Raw genomic sequence first — 23,388 nt, forward strand, 5'->3', positions numbered from 1 at the left:
CAGGATCACTGCTCTGAGGGAGGAAGAGGAGCAGAAGAGTCAGATGATGAAGGAGAAGATGGAGGCTCTGAGCAGAGAGATAGCAGCTCTGTCACACACAGTCAGAGCCACAGAGGACGAGCTGAGAGCTGAAGACGTCTCATTCCTGAAGAACTACAAGGTTACAGTGGGAAGAGTCCAGCAGCGCCTCCTGCTGGATGATCCACAGCTGGACTCAGGAGCTCTGATAGACCAGGCCAAACATCTGGGTAACCTGACCTTCAACATCTGGAACAAGATGAAGGACATGGTCTCCTACAGTCCTGTAGTTCTGGATCCAAACACTGCTCATCCAGAACTCATCGTGTCTGAGGATCTGACCAGTGTGAGATTTGGAGAGAAACAGCAGCTTCCTGACAATCCAGAGAGGAATGATAAATACCACATTGTCCTGAGCTCTGAGGGTTTTAACTCAGGGACTCACAGCTGGGACGTTGAAGTTGGAGACAATACATACTGGTCACTGGGTGTGTTAGCAGAGTCTGTGCAGAGGAAGAGAAACATATGGTCTGGATTCTGGAGAATAGGTTGCCATGCAGGTAAATACTCAGCATGGTCACCACCAGCTTCATCCACTGTTCTGTCAGTGAAGAAGAAGCTCCAGAGGATCAGAGTGAATCTGGACTGGAACAGAGGAAGATTGTCGTTCTCTGATCCTGATACTAACACACACATACACACCTTCACACACACTTTCACTGAGAAGCTGTTTCCATACATTAGAACTGCTGATGAACTGAAGGTCTCACCACTGAAGGTCTCCGTGACAGTGGAACAGAGCAGTTAGAGATAAAGAGGATGATCATATTTATAATGTTGTTTATGTCTTAAAGGGAAAAGTCAGTGAATTTAAGTTGTGAAGCTGCCCATTTTCTCTTTAAATGATGAAAAACTAAATCTTTAATCAAACCACAATTGAATGGTTTCCAGTATGAAATGACTCCCAGCAGCTGGGTGACCAGTGGGAATAATAAAGGGCTCCTGGGCCTGTTCAGTAATCCACCCAAACTGAACCATGTTACTGATTTTAATTGAAATGACTTAAATGATAAACTGCAGAATTTAGAGTGAAAATAGTGCAACTATTACCTGTGTGTTATAAGAGTTACAAATGTCAATAAAGTTTTGTCAAGTGAAAGAAATGTTCACTTCATTTGTGCATTTGTCTCAACAAACCACAGACTGTATCTGTCTCTCTCTTTATGTACAATTTGATTAAAGGAGGCAGCAAAGTCTCACAAACCTTAAACTCTGTAAGAAAACCAACATTTTGTCACTTAATAAATTTGGTTAAAAGAAAAAAAGAAAAGATTTAATAAAAACCAGAAGAATGTGTTTCGTCAGGATGAAAATCTTGTAGCTGTTCACCTTTGAGGTGAGTCTCCCCCTCAGCATGATGCTGCCTCCACCATGCTTCACTGTTGGGACGGTGATGGGCAGGTGATGAGCGGTACCTGGTCTCATCCAGACATGACGCTCAGAACTGAGGTCAAACAGTTCAGTCTTGGTTTCATCAGACCAGAGAATCCTGTTTCTCACAGTCTGAGTCCTTTAGGGAAATGTCCAGCACACAGACAGAGAGGGACAGTTCAACCTTTATGGCTTTTGTCCCTTTATGTCCGATGACCATTCTGACTGTGGCTGTTCTTGTTCTAATGGCGTTACTGAGGACAGAGCGCTCGCCAGCTGTGCTCCATCGACCCGAGGCTGGGTGGTCAACGAAGCGTTTTAACCAACAGATGTTGCTGGTGAGTTTCAACCCTGATCTGTGAGACCTGACATAGACAGGTGTGAGGTCTCTCTGAATTAACCACAGGTGGACGCCGATCAAGGTCCACATGGAAGAGTCACCAGAACAAACCTGACCTTTGACCTCATCACTGAAGTCAAGTCTGAAGTCTGGAGAGCAACATCTGGAAAAGCCAGAGGTGTTTTGCAAACAAGTTAAAACTGATCACTGTTACTCCCTCCAGTTACAACACGAACACAAGGCGTTCTTGTAGATTTATTGCATCCATACCGTCAACATGCCGTGAGAACTGGATGAATACAAAATGCGAAATTATAAATTTACAGACATAAATTCTCACAGAGAATAATCATTTACTATGAAACATATTTTACAAACAAAATAAATCTTAAATAATTATTTAACTTGAAGACGAAAGCCACTTAAATAATGAATAATTAGCATCGAAGCTTCGGTAAGGTAACATGCAGTTATCACGTGAACTCGATAATTACAAACATATAGAAATAAAATAGACTTGCATTCCTCATTGGCTGCGTGAACTAAAGGGGGTAAGAAAATGAACCTCCAGCCTTTTGAGTCTTCATTCAGCTTCATACACTTAATACAGTGAGAGACCTTTTTCCATCCTCTCTGAGGAACCAAACACTTTTTCACCCGTGCTCCTGCTCAGCGCGACACTAACCAAAAACCCAACACACAACAACGCAAAGAAGATTTGTTCCACTGTCAAATATTACACAGCTCCTTTTCATGTATGTTTTACGTGTATTCTAACTAATAATCATGTTAATAAACCAAATAAATATTTTTATCCAAACATGAAATTATTCTAATTTTGAACTTAAATGATTAAATGAACTTAAATTGTATGACTATCTCTGATGGCAGCTACATTCCCACCAAATTACCTGTGATTTCTCTAATGAACTTAAGTGTAGGATTCAAATAAGAACATCCTTAAAGAAAAGAAAAGAAAGGTAGACAGACAGCAGCACTACTCGGCTCCAAGCAGGGGAACCGTCTTGTGGACAAGCCGCTCCAGATAAGTTGGTTTGCTGAGACGTTTTCCTTTTTCATCTATCCTTACCCAGATATACTTCAGTGACCTTGGTCAGTTTCCACTCATTCCATGGTGCAGTGTCGTCTTGCACAATCACTATATCATCAACCTTTGCATTTCTTTGCGTCTTTTGCCATTTTTGTCTCTGTTGCAGGTTTAACAGCTACTCTTTCTTCCATCTAGACCAGAACTCATTGGCTAAATGTTGCACTTTGCGCCATCTTTTGTGAAGATACAGGTCTTCCTTGACGAACTCTCCTGGTGGTGGCAAGAGAACTGAAGACTTCATTGTCAGAATATGACCAGGTGTAAGAGGCTGTGGCCCAGCTGGATCATTGAGTAAGTGAGCTGTTAAAGGTCTGCTGTTTGTGATTACCATGACTTCGTAAAGGTAAGTTCGCAAAGATGACCCATCAAGCCTTCTGGATGACTGATCCAGAATAGATGTCAGCACACTTCTTATTGTTCTGATTTGCCTTTCCCAGGCTCCACCCATACGGCTGGCAGATGGAGGGTTCATGACAAACTTACAGCCTAGGTGCTTAAGGCGCTCTTGGTCCTTCTCTTTTACAGCTGCTACTTGTGCTGCAGGTACATCCGCGGTCTTCCACACGTATTATTTTTTTTTATTGAACATTTTGTTTAATTATAGTCAAAAGCAAAATAATACTCAAGGAGCATGTGGCCATTAGAGAGGCAGTGCTGGCCGACCCGAGGTTGATGGCTCAGACCAACGTCCAGCTCTTTGAATTGAATTGAGGACTCAGTGGTAAGAGTTTGTCATAAAGTTGTGTTGGTGTGTTGTAATCTGTTCTGTGATTTATCTTTTAATGAAAGCTGAAAATCCTAAAACAGTCTGTGTTCAATGTCCCGGAGGAGCAGCCTGGGCCCTCCAGCAGGGGTCTGCTTCCTCCTCCTTCTCCTCCTCCTCCTCCTCCTCCTCCTCCTCCTCCAGGCGATGAACAGCATGGCCTCTCATCCAGTGCTGTTTGTCCTCCCCTCGCTCCAGCACCACTCCCCTCCTGAAGAGATGAAGAGAAGACAGGAGGACAACTTCTTCTGTCTTCATTTATACCTTTTGATTGACATAATTTATAATTATATTTCATTTGTTGCATTTGGAGTGGTGTTTGTGTCACCTGATGTCTCATGATGATGTCAGTCCAGTGTTCCCTCTCTTTCAGCTCTGTGTTTGGTCTCCACCAGCTCCTCAGGGAAATCTGTCTCTTTAGCTTCTTAATGCTCCACTATGTTCACCAGCTGCTCTCGTCGGTGTCTGTCTGCTGAGGAGGTCGTGGACAGTGGCTACTGCTGAAAAAGTACATATATTCAAAGATGACAAAGACAGTAATTGAATCATTATTTTACTGCTTTTCTTTTCAATTATATTCTTAAATTGCGTTCACCATGGCCTTGAAAAGCTCTTAAAAACTCTTCAACACCGAGATGGAAAGTTAAAATGAGCGCAGTGCAAAGACTGGACACTGACTGTTTCCCAGGTAAAAATGTTATAGTTTCCATTGGGCCCAATGCTGTTACTGTATGTGAGGATTCATTTGTAATTTGTGCTTTCTTTTATTCATGTGTCCGTACCGGCGACAGCCAGGCGTTATGTTGTTGGGTTGTCTGTCTGTCACATTGTTTTGAAAGCGATAGCTCAGTAACGCCGTGCAGGAATTTCTTCAAATTTGGCGGAAACATTCACTTAGACTCAAGAACGACCTGATTAGACACTTTTTAGCCATAACTCAAGACTTCACATAGAAATTATGACAAAATTTCACACAAATGGTTAATGTTTTATATGATTCTGTATAAACAGGGATATAATCTAAAATTAGTCTGAGTGGCAGAGACATGAAACGGTGAAGCCGTTACTAGTTTTGTTCTTGGAAGAAAAGTGTTACTTTTATGAATGAATTGCATCTTTATAACATGATCAGATATTGTCATCACTTACTGTATGTACAGGAAAGAGACCAACCATTTTCTTTAAGTGGATAATTGATATCAGCAGCTTTTATCCAAACCTTGGCAACAACCAAAAAATAGGTCCATGATATATTTATGTAATGGTCAAAAAAGGAATGACCCACCATACATTAATGTTTATGTTAATGTATTATGTACAGTGAAGTCATGTGGGTCCTGGCCAGTAACGGAGGAAGGGACTGTTCATGGTAATCTGTTGTTAGGTAATGACTAAAGCAACTCAGAGTTTACTGCTCATGTCTGACCAGAATTATTTTCCACATTTCAGGAATTTGTTGTCAACACATTACAATCGGTGAAAACCACAACGTCATAGCTAATTAAAATCTCTTTATTACAATCACATGTACGTCATCATATTCCAAAAGGCTTGCTGTCATGAAAAGTACCCTTGCACAGACAGATGGAGGTGGTGTTGCAGACTGGATGGAGGGATTGTCAGATGGAGTAAAACAAGTGTTGAGTTCCCCGGCAGCAAGCGTCTCCGCTCCAGTGTGCTTTTAATTCCACATCACATGAGGACAGCAGCGCTATTTTCAGCTCTCTGAGTCCTTGTGTAACGTAAGCAAAGAGAGTGATGGGGGGCGGGTGGAGAGAAAAAATTCCCTCTTTGTCATCCATTATTCAAACTGTTTGAGTCACAGCTGAGAGAGAGGGAAAACGTGGAAACAAACCAGGTGGAGGTTGGATTCCACCTCTCTCTGAGTCTCAGTGTTTTAAAGTGTTTTAAAACAGTCTGACATTTCTATAAATCTTCATGCTCTCCCGTCTTCTCCAGAGTCAGATGAGAAGATGGATATCTGTTTCATCTGTGTGTGTGTGTGTGTGGGTGGGATTACAGATAGGAACATGGGAAGAAAAATTAACACCAAATTGTTGCCAAGAATGAATGAGATGTTTGCAGTCGCCCAGGTTGATGTAAGTCAGGTTAAAGAATAAACAGCAATTAAGTCAACATACGTTTTCAATCAAAATGATGAACATTAAGATAACTGCTCCCTAGCAACTTTTAATACAGCTTTTGTAATCCTGGGATTCATCACAGGGATTTTTAATTAGGTTTTCTGTCTTGTGGATTAAAACCCTGGAGTCCTGCTTTCACTTTTTGCTTTCTATTTGCCTTTTTCACAGAGGAAATTTTGACACAGAAGGGAAAGCACAGTCGTTACTAACAGCATTTAACATTGGCTCTGCTCTATTGAAGCGTCCCAGTAGGACATGACAGTATGGCAGTTAACCAGAATGCCAGGTCCCTAATTATCTATGTGAAATTCAGTCAATCCTAATTTTATTATTTATACCTATGCTTTTCCTACTATGACATATCAAAATGTCTTCCAAGTAAAAATCTTATTATGGTGCATTGCATGACTAACTCGTTAGCTACTTTGGAGTTGGTAAAAAGTGTTTTTTTTTTCTACATTTGCCTCAAGAGATGACAATGTGATTTGGTCTGCCACCACTGGTCAAGACTGAAATATCTCAACAACTACTGTATTGGATGGATTTCCATAAAATTTGGTTCCAATATTCATGGCACCCTCTTGAACTGTAATGATTTTAAAGACACCCTTTTTATCAAACGAAAAAGCTCAAAATTGTATATTGGTCAGTTACTCCAAAACTAATAACATTCCCATCAGTCTCAGCAGTATATTTACATGTACGTTAGCATGCTAACACGTTAAACTACGATGGTGACCATAGTAAACATCACCATGTTAATGTCATTGTAAGCAGTTAGCGTGTAGCTCACAGTGCTGCTAGCATTATTCCGTTTTTGATGGAAATAAACAAAAAGTTTCTCCCTGGTGCCAGTCTTTGTGCCAGCTCAGATTAACATATCCTATAAAACCACAGCTTCTCATTGTTATATTTCAGTGTCTTTATCCATTCAATAAAAATATTAAACTTTTAAATTGTACAGCTTTGGAGTTGTTTTTGTTTGTTTGTTGTTGTTTTTTTCCTTCTTCCAGTATTTGAGCTTAGCAGGGCTAAACACGTCCTAGACCCATGTCTGTGTTTGACACTCGGAGATGAAACTGAATCTGACTCTGGAGAAGACAAAGAACAAGAAGACTGATCTGAAATGTCGTAGTGTTTTTAACAATGCACAGCAACACTACACAACACAACAGTGTTGCTATAGTAACACTCTAGCGGTCGAGGACAGTGTTTTATTGTTGTGTTGCTGTGTACACCGTACTGACGGAGATTTTGCTGTGTGTCCTCAGGTGGTCAGTGTGTGAGCGTGCGCTCCAGAGTCAGCTCAGCCGACAGCGGTGGAAGTGGTCGACGAGGCCAGAAGCTCCACGACGCACATGGTCATTTTAGCTGTTATTACACTCAGAAAAGTGCTGGGTTGTTTCTGTAAGTAAACACATTGTTGGGTTAATAATGCTCGGTCAAAATTGTGGGTTGTTTCGGGTACTGTAAACAAACAGTTGGGTTGTTCATGATGGATCAAACGCTTGTGAAGGGCTCTTTGCAGCTAAACACTTGGTTGAATTATTTTGACCCAGCAGATGGTTCATTCATTTTCCCGCTTCTCCACTTTCTGGAACATTGTGGATGCATCTCTGACAGGCAGAGTTGTACGTTAATATGAATACTTAACCTATATTTTTAATAATTTGTGGTAACAGTTGGGCCTTAAACTCTGTAAATATATAAAAGGGGATCATAGGCGTTAGAGTGGGGTTTTTTTTATCTTTATATTTATTATTATTTTATTGACATTGATTAACTAGCTAGCTATGGGGACCAACTTGGTAGAGAATTTGCTGTATGCAGAGCCCCATCAACCATTGCTACACATTTTGTGCCTTGGGGATGAAGCGACATACCAGGCCTTCACCATCATTGCAGGCAACGTCATGGAATCAGACTCTTTGCTGGGAGCTGTTGATGTTTGCATCAAGGCATTCTTTATATTTGATATCAATTACACCAAACAGTGCCCCCCCCCCACCTGGGAGTTCCTTCGCCATGCTGTTTATAGCATTGATGGGCATGACTCGTCGCCCGTTAGGTTTTTGAGAACAGTTTCTTCCCATAACTTAGAAGCGTGTTGCAATGTTTTGTGATTCTTATGGTTGTTATTCTTGGGCACAAGCATGGATGTGTGCCATTTATTTATAATTCATAACAATGGTTATTTGACATGTGTAAAACAATGTTAACATACTCTGCTATGATTCATATTTAGTTTAACATGGTTTTCCAACATAAAAAGTGAAAAAACTGGGGCTGTAAACACATGTAGGCTTACTTCCTCATTGAAAACTCTGGATCAGGCCTTATCCCCCACCCACCACCGCTGCTTGCACTAGGTTGAGAGGTTTAACAGTAGCGCATAAACATGGCTCTCCATGATTATGCGCTACTGTTGCACCTGTCAACTCAGCCACATGTTTAAGCCTCAGTCAGACACAGATTCAGGAGTTTTTGAGGAGTGTATGTTCACCAAAATCAGCTACTAGAAGAGGTATCAGAACGATTAGCCTAGTTAATTGTTTATGTTGTTAGCTTGTAACTGGCAGTGGCTGACACAGTGTGAATGGATATGCTAATGCCAACTCTTGCTCTCTGTACTGACAAGGTTTCGGTGACTGGTGAAAGAGTATCAAGATGGTTAGAGGAGAAAACATTACAGAGACTCAGCCACATGTTTGAGCTTTAGTCAGACCCAGACTCAGATGAGGAGTCTGAGACCAGAACCAGAGACTAGCAGACGGATCAGAACGGTTAGTGTAGTTAGCATCTTTTATTTGTTTATATTGTTTGTTAGCTTGTAACTGGCAGTGGCTGACACAGTGTTAGTGGTTGTGCTAATGCTAACTCTCTCTCTCTGTACTGACAAGGTTTCAGGTTTATTTAGCCCCGCCCTCCCGTCCTCACAAGTTCACAGGATTGGTTCCTTAGGTTTGTGACGTATCAAACTCTGGCTGTCCGAATCTGTTTTTGTGAGTGTCATTGGTTCACTGCAGTTCAAGGTGGAAACACTTATTCATGGTGTTGACTGATTATTTCACAAATCATATGTCTGTATTATATAAAAACATCATATGAACATGTTAGCAAGGTTTTTGTTTTTTTTTACTGAAGAAGCTGTTCTGGATGAGTTGCTTGTTAAATGCAATTTGCAAGACAATACAAACATGTAAAAATCAACATTTTGTGGCCTCTTTTTGTAAAGTATGTCTTTGTATGATTATGGGAAATTATACATAATCATAATAATGATAATAATAATAATAATAATTGTTATCATTATTATTATTATTACATTATTTATTAAATGTAAAAGTGGCAAGATAATGAGACAGAAAATAACCCAGCAATATAGTTAATTTCACTCTAGGTTGGGTCAAATAAACAACCCAACAAATGGGTTAAATAGTAAAACCCAGCAGTTGGGTCAAATCAACCCAGTGTGTGTTCTGTCCCATATTAACCCAGCGGTGGGGTTAAGGTCGGGTTATTTTTTAACCCAGCAGTTTTTTGAGTGTACTCATAATTTATGGATGCCACATGTAACATTCAGAACAAACTGAACCACTTTCTATGAACTTTGACAATATTGTGAGTGTTAAACATACTAATACTACAATGTTAATCTCTGCGCTGTATATACAGCCTCCATAACACAGCTATAAACCTACAGAATCACATGATAAACCATTGGAGGCGTCTGATGGCATCAGTGTGTCCTGTTGCTAAATTCAACCTCATCTGCACCTTTTGACAAAATCAATATGTACATGTCATAAAGACACAAAACAACAGTAAAATTCAATTTAGCCATGTAAAGAGACAATAATATTCACATTTTGTGTCCACTCTTTGAAAATGGTAAATCAAAGTTTTTTAAAGCCAGCTTTTAAGTAAATGAAGTATATTTTAAAGATCATGAAAACTGTTCACATTGGTTTTGTAACCATCACAAGAAAAATATTGAAATATCTTCAACACAATGACAATAAACTGATTTTTTTTACTCCTCCATAAATCACTATGATAGTTTATAAAGAAAACATCAACACACACTGTCGTTCTATCTACAGTCGTTCCACTGGCCTCGGTCCCTGGTACAGAAAGGTAGGGAAAACTTTAAGGTATAAAAAATGATGTGCAAAAAGTTGTTTTCTTAGGTCCCTCTCATGGAAAACAATGTAGAGAATAATGTAAATATCTACATAACCTTTCCTCTTGCTATTTTAGATTCTAGGATTACTCTGCACTTGTTGTGACTCGACACTTTTGTGCATGTGTTTGATTTAAAATTCATTACTGCATTCGATGGAAACCTGACAGGTAGCGCACACAACACTGTCATTGTCATATTAAAACTAGCTTGAGGTATTATTGCACATTTCCCCGAACTGCAGACCTGGAATCGGTAGATTTCAGATTTCCTCACACTGTACCTGCTTGTAGTGGAATGTCAACAACGCTGACTGGAGCTCCGTCTGTCCTGACTGTACAGACGCTGCAGCAGTCTGGACAACCTAATGTAAAGTTGATTTGAGGTGTATCCTCTTTTCTCAGTCAACACATCGCTGCAGATTTCAGTAAACATGCAGAAGCTGTACCTGGGAAGGTAGATCTGTAAACATCCTGCCAACAGTAAAGACATCAGCAGGAACGGGGAGCCATGAGCCATGAAGGGCCAAAGAGTTCATGCTGCATTCACGCCAGAACAGCAGAACAGTAAGAATGGGAGAAAACCTCCCGTTGTTATGACTGTGGGTCATTCACACATTATGGCACTTTCAGACAGGGTGCTGCTGCAGCAGCTGCAACTGCTGCCCAGCTGTGGTGGTGTTCTGCATTTTAACTGGGTGGCAGCACGATGCCTTTGGCTAGCTAGCTCCAAACAAGTTGCTGCCATCCATTTCCTCTAATCTGATCACATCGCTTAATCGAATGGGTTGGAGCCGAAAATAAAATATTGAATTATGAATATGACACTATTAAAATAGCAAGTTATATTAGTCAAAGTAATATCATAAACCTTATCATTTATTATATAGTAACAGATTGTTAGAGTATATAGTGTCGTAGTAGCTCCAGGTAAATTAAATTGATTTATCTTTTTACATTTCTTTAGATTTTTTCACTAAGTAAGATGTGGATGTCAGAAATTCCTGAAACCTCCAACTCAGAATTACAGATTGGCGTGAACATGTTTTGTAACTCAGCTGCATTTAAGTGCAGCCTGAAAAATAAGACGTGAATGCAGCATAAAACACTACAGCAGCTGATTTTACAGATTAAAGCTGTGATCGAAATCCACTGCAAACATCTGTGGCACATTGTTCCCCATTCACGATCATCACAGTATGACTAGTGTTGCACAAGCAAGTGAGTCCGATCGTTTCTTATCATTGAGTTACAAAAGCTCCCACCGATTGATATTTTAATTGTAAACAGAGTTTCTATAAAAAACCATTCAGGATTTGGTATCAAATCTCAGTTGTCATTGTCTGCATTGCTACAGTTGATGTGTTCTGTGGTCCTGATGTAAAAGAAGTTGTGTGTGATCTATCTTTAGTGCACAGCCAGGTACATCACGCAGAACAGTATTGCTCCCCAAAATCTCATTGTCTGTTTGAGGATTTGTGTCCAAACCCAATTTTTTTGTAATTTTGTCTAAAATTCTGTGAAATAAATGGCGCATAAGATGTTGCATGAAACACATGATGCAAACACACTCATCTGACCTTGTTCAGTTGTTTGTCATTACAAGCGTCATGCACTGACACACACATTTTGTCGGGAGTGCTGTACAGTGGTGACACACCCACACATAAAGCTATCAGTTGAGGTGATGTACAGCGATGACAGTGAAGTTCCCTCTCTCGCAGACATTCATTAAAGGAACAGTCTGACATTTACGTAAATCCTGCTGATCTCTGTCTTCCAGAGTCATATGAGAAGATGAGGATCAGTTTCATCTTTGACCTTCATGTAGAGAGATGAAGGGGACCCTGTGCTTTGTATGCTGATGGCTGAAGTCCCTACAACATTGAAGGACACAAACAGCAGATGGCAAACAGTAACCCTGTGTTATAGGTGAATACCCTTTCAAACCCTTGTAGCTTTGCAGATGCATAAAGTACAATTTGGGCTTGAGTTAACTTGATGAAAAAATTTACATCACCCAGACCCTTGTGGCTATGATGACGCTGAACGTATAATTTGTATAAAATAACCTAATCCAAGTTAGATGGATGAGAATTAACAGGATTATTTAGCTGGATAACATCCAGGATTCCTTCAGCTGTTTATGAGGAACAGGGTCCAGCACATGTTTAGTTTAGCTTAGCACAGCGACTACGAGTAGGGGGACCTGCTAGCCTAGCTCCATGTAAAGACCAAAGGTAAGTTGCATTTCAATTTGTTTAGGACCCCCTGGTGGCTGGGGAAGGGTCAAAGCAGTTTGTTTAAATCAGACAGCTTTGGGGTTGGAAGGTAGATTTTTTTTTCTCTCTTGTGATGGAGGGAGCAGTTTCCCCTACTTCCTATCTTTTTGCTAAGCTAGTCTAAACATATCCAAGAAATTCAACTGATATCCATCCTTTCTTTTCACTCTGAAAAGACAGAATGAGTGGATTTGCAAAAATGTATTTTTATCTTAACATCACACACACTCACACACAGAGTTACAGTTAGATGTGGTGTCCATGCAGTTAGACAGTGGTGACCGTCAGCAGGGAGCTGGGACACAGCATGTCCTCCTGGTTGTTCAACCTGGTTCCATGAGTCAACAGCTCCTCTACTGTTGTCCAGTCATCCAACAGCTTCCTGTTCCTCAGACGACTCAACTTCTTGTGACTCAGCTCCAGGACTGTGTTGCATCGTCCCTCTGCAAAAGCTCCAACTCCTCTGCTGTCCAGCACACCTCCATCTCCAAAAGAGGCTCCTCCTCCTCCTGCGATGGCTCCTCCCCTGCTGACAGCATCTCGTACAATCACTCCTCTGGCCTGCAGCTGCTGCTGCCTCTGCTCACGAGCCAACAGGAAGTGTTCCCTCCTCTCTGTTCGACTCCAGTACCGACCCATCAACATGTCAGTGTTGGTCTCCTCATCAGTGCTCATCCCGCTGCGTTCATCTGCCAGCTGAGACGCCCGGTCTCTCAGGAGCTGGTTCCTGGAGATCCGTGAGGTTGTATTGGGTTTGGAAATTGGATTAAGTTTTGGCTGTAGACCAGAACTGGGATTCGGACTTGAATTCGCATTCATATGTCCTTTCTTTGCTTCCCATCCAGCAGCAGCACCAGCACCTGTGTGGCCCTCCAGTGTGCTGTAGAGTCCTCTACCTCCCCCACTGCCCTGGGACTGTCGGCTGGCTGGTTTCGGCCAGGTGTCGTTGACATCTCCAGACTGAGTAGAGTGGCCCAGACTCTGGAGGTGCTGCAGCTCCCTGGCCCGGCTCCTTTCCAGCTCCTGCTGCCTCTCTCTCTCCATCGCCTCCTGAATCTGTGCCTCTCTCTCCCTTTCCAGCTCTTTCTGTTCCAGTTCCCTCTCAATCTCTCTGTCCATTTCTGTCAGCATTGGCTCAGGAATCAAGGTTCTTTCTTGTGAGTGCCACCAGTCATGGTGAGCGATCTGACTGTTAGAGTTGTCGTAGCACCGCTCATGGGTGTTGGCAGGCCTCATATGCCCCAGAGCGGTGTGATGCTGCTGGGGTGAGAGGGTCAGGGCTGCTGGGTGGGAAGACATCACACTGGCCACGAGCTCACCCTCCTCTGGCAGACCTGGCGGCAGGACGTTATGTGGCGCGACACCTCCACAGTGGTGCAGGGTTGCTGCGCAGTAGGAAGGGGAAGCTGGGTGGCTGGCTCTGCGGCGGTACTCCTGTGGAGGGGGCCGATGGTGCAGCGTTCGGCTTCTCCTCAGCATCCCTACTGAGCTGGAGCCTTGGTGGTGCTGTTGCATTGGCACTATTGGTCTCCTGTGGCTGGAGGGTGTGCTGCAGGTGGAGAGGACCGGGGCAGTCATTCGTGAGACTGCAGCATGGGTGTGAGAAGGACTGAAGAGGGCTCCACTGCTGGAGCTGTGACGGTTCAAACAGGGTCGGTCAGCTTTATGGAACTGGACTGACGAAACCCTGGAAATGCAAACATGAAAGTCAACAAACAGCATTGTAACATGTTTGAGGACATAGATATTCAGAAGTCAGGGTATGGTTTCATAAAAACAGACTTCACAATAAATTAACTTCAGTTATTTAAGTTCATCTATTGCACAAGAAATTGCACATGAAACTTCTGGTAACTGTTTTTAAATTGGTTTAGACTAGTTTGGTTATCAGTGAACCACTGATTAACTGATTCAAAATAGTTTTAAACCATGGATGACCTGCACCAGAGATAATCTGAATTAAAAGACCAGTGTGTGGGATTTAGTGGCATCTAGTGGTTAGGTTGCAGACTGCATCCAACTGATTAAGCCTCACCACATCACTCCCTTTCGAAGCATGTAGGAGAATCTATGGTGGCCTTCAGATAATGTAAAAATGCAAATGGCCCTCTCTACAGTCAGTGTTTGGCAGATTGAATGCTGCATTCATCTGCCAGCTGATGTAAAATGGTTTTGAAATGGGCATATTATTAGTTTAGACTGATTTTAAAAGGCTCAACATTGACTTGCACCTTGTAGAAAACATTAAAAACATAAAAAATTGAAATGCCATTACTTTGGGAACATAAAATTATTATTAAGCGTGTACAGAAAACAATCTATACATGTTCCAAAAGGTTAGTATAATGTTGCTTCTAATTCCTCAGCATTGTTAGAAAAACATTGATTGAGTGATATTTTCTACAAACTTTGTGAAACCAGCCGGTGTTGCTATGAAACTTTATCTGCTAGCTACACCTGGTCTGTCATTTTGCAGGGACAGTTATTCTGTCAGCTGCTACCTGAAGAGTCCACGGGGTGGGAGGTCCATGACTGGCCCAGCGTCCTCCTCCATCCCGAGCTGCAGGCGTTGACACTGCGGCTGCATGGTCAGCGCCTCTGGGATGGCCTCCAGCAGCTCACGGTGACTCTTGGGGCAACTGTCACGTCGCTCCCGCCTCTCGCAGGGTTCGCCCTGATGTTGCAACCTGGCATTGTACAACCGCATCCGCTTCTCCAGCAGCCTCTGGAAGTGCCTGAACTCCCCGGTGCTAACACTGTAGAAGCCAGAGTCACTGAGCTCCGAGGAGATAAAGGACTCAGAGGACGGAGAGCCACCACCTCCGAAGCCCCCACAACCCCCCGGGGCAAGGGCCCCGTGTGAATGACAGTCCTCCAGGCCTCCCTCCTCGGTCTCCAGCCCTGAGAGGTCCCCCTGGTGGAGAGAGCCGTCGGTCCAGCCCAGACCGCTGTCCAGCTCATGGTGGAGAGGCAGGAAGCCCAGTGGCTTCTCCAGCATGAAGTCCTCATCATCAGTCTGCAACAGCAGGTATCCTCAGTAACAGGGTCATTTACACAGATACACACATCAAAACACAATAACTAACTTTTTTTTGTTGTTTTTTATTTTTTGTTAGTTTAGTTTAGTGGTGAATTCTTGGTCAGGTTCCTGGTCTGTTTACATTTCTCTGATCAAATATTTCCTTGTTGAAATACTTATTGTGTTAATTTAATGCTGCAATTTATTTATTGTGTTAATTTAGGGCTGCAATTTATTTAGCCATTTTTTTAAAAATCTTGAATCACAAAAGTAACATCAGCAGAATCACTGAAATACATGTGAAGTGGTAACTCTACTCTTTTCTTGAATGAGAATAATTTGAATGACATAATAACTATTTGTTTTGATAATTGATATCAATTTGTTTTTTCTAATATTTTTTTTTTAAGGATCAATTGTAACCGCCGTCACTCTGAGCTTCTGTCATACATCATCATCATCATCATCATCATCATCATACACAGAATGAGAAAGGTATTGAAAAAAGCATAATTTCTGTATCAGTACTGAAACTGTGTCTTGTTGACACAGGTATTGGAAAATGATGATATGCAGCCCCAGCTAGAAGATACACAGCACAGTTTTGGATACCTGACTGTGGCAGCCATTAGCGTCTTCTAAGTTGGTATTGCAACATCCCATCAGGCAGTTCTGTCCCTTTGGTCGACGACCGGTCAGTTCTGGATCCTGAGGGATTCATGATGTGAAACAAAGAAAATGAAAAACAGCACAAAGTGTCTGTATGTTTATAGGTCCATGCAATTTGAATTTTCATTTAAGGAATTCTTAGTCAAATCTGGACTAAACTGTCATTATGAAAACACCCTTATATCGTCTCTACAAGGCCGTACATAAAGACAGACGGAATCTGTGTTAAGCTATCTTTTAGAAAAATAAAAGGTGTTGTTTCCGATCATACAGATGGACACTAAAGAAATAGATTAGTAATGACTGATGGAGACAACTCAAGTGACAATCTGAAAATTTTACCAGGTTTTATACACTTCAAGTGTTCAGTCACAGCTGTCTGGGTATTTTTTTTGGAAAGAAAAATACAGCCAGACGTTCTACTTTGTAATTAGTGTGTTTAAAATCTCCCTCCTTTTCAGCCCTGTTTGATTAATGCAGAGTGGGTAATTGTTAGTGTCCAGTCTGTTGGTCCCAGAACAAACCAACAAACCACATGACAGAGTCATGTAAAGGACGGTGATAAGTTCAGAGCAATTGCAAATGATCGTTGAAGCCAGAGTTAAATCTCATAACACAAATTGTTTTGTCACCTGGTGACCGATGTCCACAGTGTCCCGTGGGGAGCTGGACAGGTAGCTGTACCGTCCGACATCACAGTGATCTTGTGGCAGAGACAGATGGCCGTAATAATGTCTATAACATACAACAAGAAGAATGCAGACATTTTCAAAACTCAGGGCTCGTTAAAATCCTGTTACTAAGCAGAACTAAAGACCAAGATTTACTCCAAAACTTACAGGGACATGGTTCTGCTATACTACACAGGTTGACATATTTTCACATGTGCAGTCAATGCATACAGTCTGTGTGTTTACATTTTTGTGGAGCCTCACAGACATAGACATTTATGTCTCAGCAGTTTTAAACTGCAGGTGCACAGACAAAAATTACATCTTTTTCTTTCTGTTTTGTCCTTTCAACCAAAACTAAACATGCATTGTTTTATCCATGAAAATGTAGTTTATTCAGAACTTTCAATGTAGTGCCTAAATGTAAAAATAGTGTCACATAATGGTGTTGGTGGAAATACAAAACGTTTTGAAAATGCTGCTCTTTGTACAGACGTGGTTCAGCACAGAAGCAGCATCCGTCCTATCTGTGATCTTATTACTGTTTGAATAAGGTAATTTTGTGCATCATTCCTATTGATCACGATTGCTTTATGTCCATTTACTTCTTTCCCGAGTTCTAAGACATCGGTTTCTTTACACAAGTTGTTCAGGTCCATGGGGTTACAGCGACCTGATGATTCCTGGTCCTGGTTTTGGGTTTACGTTGACTGAGAAAGAACCAGAAAATCACACTCTGTTGGATTTTTCTTTTTTTTGCAGACAATATATAACATTACTTTCTTTGTCGTTGTCGGCTGAATTAATGTTACCCAGTTTAAGTCTGGATTCCTGGTTCTCTCTGCACCTGTCATTAAGACTCATTGGTGTGTAAGAACTACAGCATGTTGATGATGCTAGTTGTTGGCCGGTATTAAACAGTGGCTAACAGCTCTATACAAAAATCAGACTTTTTCTAGGCTATAGAGATCTCATCATATTGTCTATGTGTGTGTTTACCTCTCCTGGTAGGAGGGGCTGGAGGCATTAAGTCCCGCCCCCATCACTGGGAGGGGCAGGTTGAGGTGCTGCAGGTTGAGGGGGAGGGGCTCCCATGTTCCCCGTTCTGCCTCAGCGCCACACCCCCTCTGAGCCTTGATCTGCATGGTGATTGGACGTTGACTGGCTGCCAGGATTCGCAGAGCATCCCGCTGGCTCAGGTGTGCTAGACTCCGCCCATTCATCTGAGACAGTCACACACAGGTATTAGAGCAATGTGACTTTAGCAAACACCAGCCAGTTCTCACATCCAGCAAACACAGCGCAGCATGATCGTCCCATTGGAGTCGCATTTGTGTCCATCTGCAGAGTCGGTGAGAATTATCTGTGTTCACAGCCACCTGAGACACTTTACCATTAAACAGAAAAGATTCAATGTTTCTATAAAAAATATTGATTACTGGAGCTCTATTTTATCTCCCAGTTATGTCAAAGCATTTGATTAGAATGTTTTTAGAAAAAATGCCTCAAACAGAAAATATCTAATTTCTTAAGACAAGTTTAGTGATTGATTTGATGTCAATCATTTAATATCAAATAATTTACAAAATGTTCAATAAGTATTTTTCTATCATTGGTCTATGCAGCAACACTATGAATGCACATCCTAAAGCATCATTAGCATGACTGTTGGCTAGGATTGGTCAATATATGACATGTACACTCAATGTCTCGCCATTTCTGGTAACGTTATAAATCAATGAGCTGGAATAATCTATGACAGTATTTAAATTTATAAGATTTTTTTAATCAGTTGAATTCACTGAATCTTACATGGAAGGTAATATCTGGATTTCCAGCGTCTTTGAGGAACAAAAATGATTCATCACATCACTTTCTATTTTTATGTGTCTGCTATTAGAAGTAAACATGACGTTTTCTTGTACTTTGGAGGTGTGGATCACAACACAGCGTCATAGATTTTCTTTTTTGGTCTTGAGGACAAAGCAATAGGATTTTCTCTGGAAAAAGACAAATAAGTACTGCTACCAAGACCAGGATCAACTGGCCTAACTTACTCTCTGATCATATCAGCATATATTGTGTTCACAAGGTGCATTTACCCAATACAGGTGTTTAGTCAAATAGGAACCCGACTGATTAAAGAGACTCAGAGAAGTATGTCTTCTGTGGCTCTGGATCAGTTTTGTCAAGTCTAATAATAACTCTAATAGTCTAATAATAAGAAATAATCGTGATGATGTTTTAGTGATGTCATCAGGGTTATGTCAGCTTGAGTTGGGAGATTACAAATGTATAACAGAGAGCCTGCATTAGAAACTAGAAGTGTGGAGTGTTAAAGGAGTGACTGTTTACCAGGCAGGTAGGGTTTAATGACAAAATGCTATCCAATTGCATTATGGGAAAGGTAAGAGTTTGACCCATACTAGGGACTAAATGTCAGCTTATCTAAGCCTCTGCTGCACTATTCTTTTATTCATCTGTGTCTGCCAACAACTTTCTGGAATTGATGGACAGAATCACTAGAGGAATGCTTTAATCCAGCCATGCATTATGGGAAAACAGCATCTGTCAAAACCACAATCAATTAGTTTCCACGCTGCCATTTAACTGCACTTAATCTATAGTGTATTTTTACAGTGTGAACACACTATAGACCAAAAACTCTGAATTTGTCGACATTATGCAGCTGGGTCACAAAACACAGCTCTGCCTGCACACAGACAAACGGTCCTTAGGATTTTTGGATTTAAGTCAAATATGATGAACATGGACACAGTGTCCATGTTGGCACTAAAGGGTTAACACTTACAAGCCAACATAAACCACATCCTGCCTCACACACTCATGCACGCCTACACACACACATGCAGCTCAGCAACCATCGAATTAGACGCATGAACAGTATTGTTAACTCCAGCACATCACAACCATGAGTCACTCTCCGCTACACTCAACCAGACACGCACACATGTACACACGCACACACAACATGAGCTGAGAAGCACAAAATGGCACCTGTGTGTGGAGACAGAGGACAGCAGCAGAACGACTGTGAGCCTTCAGTAGAGGGAGATGACAAATATGAAGCACATCCTCGCACACAACATTCAAATTCTACATATTAAAAAAATAAAAGGACATTTAAACTGTTTGAGATTCAAACACACGCAAATTAGGTTAATTATCCACACATATGCAGAGACCTGCACAAATTATGATATGATGCCATTTTGCATCTGCATCTTCACACAGAGACACACACACACACACACACACACACACACACACACACACACACACACACACACACACACACACGAACCATAACAGGCCATACAGAGCTCGTTTCCATCTTCTTCAAATGCAACGTCATAAAACACACACATAGCATCATTTATAACATTGAGGCAGGTCTCTGGTCGCTTACCATTTGGTCACCCATCCATGGTCCGGAGAGCCAGCAGCCCATCGTCACGGCAACAGAGGATAGCTGCCTTGGATCCTGTGAAAATCAACGACACTGCTGCTTCCTACAGCAGATCGTCTCTTCCTCCTCCTCCTCCTCACTCTCTCCGTCGATCTCTCCTCAGTCTGCCTTTCACTATCACTCTCTCCTCAACATCTGTCCACTCCTCACTGTCCTCCTCTCTTCTTCTTCTTCTAGTCTATATATCCCTCTTTCTTTCTATTTTCATGTATTTCTTCAGTATCTCTATCCTCGCCCCTCCCCCTCCTTCACAGCTCCAGATTTTAGCATCCTGCACACACACACACACACACACACACGCTCATGCATGCATGCAGAGCTGCAAACATAAAAATATGCGCAAGCTGACACGGTGTGTTCAGAGACGGAGAGGGAAACACACGCAGTCACACAGTGAGGATGCTGTCTGATTGGTGGTCTTTTAAGGGTCATCAGCCAATCAGACACAGAGGTCTCCCTCTAGATGTCTTCCTCCCTGACTGAAACTCCTCAGTGAAGCCCCGACATGTGCAGGAGGCAGCCCGTACTGCAGCAGTACACACAGCAACACAAGAATCACACCATCCAACCATCCATCTTCTCGCTATTCATCCAGGAACTTCCACTAGATGCTGTTCAAGGCATGCTGGGAGATGTAGGTCCTCCAGAGGTCTTCTGTTTCTGTTGATTGGGTCCAAAATTTGGAAGCATCTATCTGAATCAATTGTGGACAAATAAATTATAATGAAAGAAAAAAAAAAGGGAATCCCAAACTGGAAGGGACCCAAGAACAGTCAGACCTGAGACCTCATGCTCCACCCGAAATACTCCCATTATTAACCACAAATGTTCAATGCAAATCCCTCATGTTGTATTTTTTACTTGTCGAGTAGCAAATGCCTTTTGTGTGGCACATTTAGTCAGCTGGAAGATGGAAGGATAATGTAACAAAAAACAACATTTCATCTTTTTATTTATAATACTGTACTACAATATTAGAAGTAGCTCTGCACTCTACACTAGCCAGCTTATGACAGAACAGTAAACAATCTCCTGCTGATGATACTGTAACATTGTTAACTCAACTACTGCTCTCTTACATCAGGTGCCAAATATTGCACACACACATGCGACTAACAAAATCAACATAAATCCAGGTTAATGACAGCAGCTCTGAGGTGTATTCAGATATGTTGACATTAAAAATGAACAACCAGAGAAAGTTTGAGGCGACATAAGTTTGTCTTCTTAACTTAATTGTCTTTTTAGTCTGGATGGAAGGCTGAAATGAAGAGATGCATTCGCAAATTTAACCAGATTAATGTCGACACACTTTAAGGAGGATTAGCAAATGGCCAATTAGGCATATTGCTTTCTCCTGGTCTTGGGAGTTTGAACTCTTGAGTTGAACTTCCCAAGTACGACTAGGAGTGGGAGCGTGAACTTGGTGTACTTGGAATTAAAAAGAATTTCTATCTGTCTATGAGAATCACAAACATCAGAGGGAACAAGGTACATCCTTCCCACCTTAATGTGAACACAACTCGCACTCTGATTGGACAATGGTCTGGCTCCAAATACAGTGTCTAGTGAGAGGACACTCGAAGACAGACGAAGATGTTTCAGAGCCACAGAATTTTCTGTGTCAGAGTTACAGCCTCTGCTCTGCAGTAACACACACACACACACGTATGTAGGCTTCATTTCATCTGATTCACTCTCAGTGACCCTGCTTTGACTGTTTGGTTGTTATGGTAACCAGTTTGCCTGCCAAATATGTATGTATGTGTGTGTGTGTGTGTGTGTGTGTGTGTGTGTGTGTGTGTGTGGGGCTTTGCTAATTCACTGAATAATCTTTTTAAGATGTGAAGAGTCGAATCTGTGCAGAGGAAACCTGTCACGGTGCACAATCCTGGTGATACCAGTGATACTGTGTCACTGCAGATGTTAGTGAAGATCGTGAGTGTGTGTGTGTGTGTGTGTGTGTGTGAGTGTGTCCTGATGATGATGATGATGATGATGATGATGACAACGGGTGCATCTGGATGCCTGAGCTCTGCCATTTCTGTAATGAAGTACGGAGGCGGAGAGAGAGAGAGAGAGAGAGAGAGAGAGAGTGAACATGTGTCAGAGTTGCACACACACACACACACACACACACACACACACACACACACTGTAGAGCCTCAGATGCGACACACAGACCTGTCTGTGTCTAAAAATGGAAAGCACACTTGCTGTTGCTGAGAAGCCACAAGAAGCTTCTATATGAGGACAGTGTACATCCAGGGATTCATATTAATGCCCACCCGCCTTTGAAATAAGATGTGTATAAAAACTGTGGCAGCTAACGTCAGATTGCTTGCCAACATGGCCGGAGTTACAAGGGGCATAATTTAATTAATTAATTTTCATTTTTCTTAATACGTCAATTTCTCCATTTTTGTTCCCCTCACTCTTACAATTTTAGTTTGATTTCCTGGTAACACGTAATAATACAGCCAATTAATTATTCTGTATTTTCGTCATATGAATTAGGCACCACCAAAATAAAACCAGTTACTACTGGCACTTTTAGTAAAAAAGTAGGCACAGTGGAAGACAAAAAGACTATAGGGAACAAGGGAGTAACCATTGGGCATTTTAGAGGAGAGAAGAAATGAATTATACCTTAAGTATTTTTGTAAATACCGGGTGCCTATGAGGTTCAGCACTGGCTAACAAAACTAATGTTTGAGAAAAGTGGTGTTAACAACCTTGGTCTTATTGTGTAAGTAAAGAGGAATAGAGGTGCAGCCAGGCTTACATTACAGCCCACATACCTTATTATTACTGTAATATAAAATATACGCTGAAATTTCACTCATTCTGATTTCCTCACTAAAATTTCTCTAAACGGTGTGATCTGACATGCCAAAGTCCAGATGAGAGAAGAGAGGAGTTGTTAAAATGTTATACACTCATCTGACTCTGACAAATCATTGTTATACAGACTAAACAAACAAGATATAATGTGTTCATAAATGGGCTTTAGAGGTACTGGTAGGTGGATTTTGATACTTCTATACAGAGCCAGGTTGGCTGTTTACACTGGTTCCCCTTGTTGTACTAAGCTATGTTAGCTGGTGTAATACTTCACCATAATTCACACAAGTTATCACAGGTTGAGGAAGGAATAAGGTGGATAAAGAGTTTTGTCCCCAATATGAGGTTGCCAGGCAGCCTGCAGCGACCCCAACAAGGCACTGCACCTGGCCCATGACCTGGCCAAGAAAAAGTCCCACATAAA

The 23,388-nt window shown here is 41.7% G+C and overlaps 2 protein-coding genes across 2 annotated transcripts in view; one reads left to right on the forward strand and one right to left on the reverse strand.

Annotated features, from left to right (window-relative positions):
- The window catches only part of LOC111662287 (zinc-binding protein A33-like), a 2,015-nt gene extending 727 nt beyond the window's left edge, over window positions 1-1,288 (forward strand). Inside the window, exon 3 of the mRNA XM_087176560.1 lies at window positions 4-1,288. Coding sequence (XP_087032686.1) covers window positions 4-826 — 823 coding nt within the window. The 3' untranslated portion in view covers window positions 827-1,288. The remainder of the gene's footprint in view (window positions 1-3) is intronic.
- A 4,978-nt stretch (window positions 1,289-6,266) lies between these two features.
- LOC111662374 (uncharacterized) lies at window positions 6,267-20,453 on the reverse strand. The gene is made up of 6 exons (XM_023416219.2): window positions 20,061-20,453; window positions 17,630-17,853; window positions 16,592-16,694; window positions 15,903-15,998; window positions 14,773-15,287; window positions 6,267-13,958 (listed from the first exon to the last, which is right to left on the reverse strand). Exons 1-6 carry the CDS (start codon window positions 20,100-20,102, stop codon window positions 12,539-12,541), a joined length of 2,400 nt encoding a protein of 799 aa, XP_023271987.1. The 5' UTR covers window positions 20,103-20,453; the 3' UTR covers window positions 6,267-12,538.
- Between the last annotated feature and the right edge of the window lie 2,935 nt (window positions 20,454-23,388).

The sequence above is a fragment of the Seriola lalandi genome, unplaced genomic scaffold, assembly GCF_002814215.2.
Source record: "Seriola lalandi dorsalis isolate HSWRI2012SDOR001 ecotype SW California unplaced genomic scaffold, Sedor1 jcf7180002054561, whole genome shotgun sequence".
Taxonomy (NCBI): domain Eukaryota; kingdom Metazoa; phylum Chordata; class Actinopteri; order Carangiformes; family Carangidae; genus Seriola; species Seriola lalandi.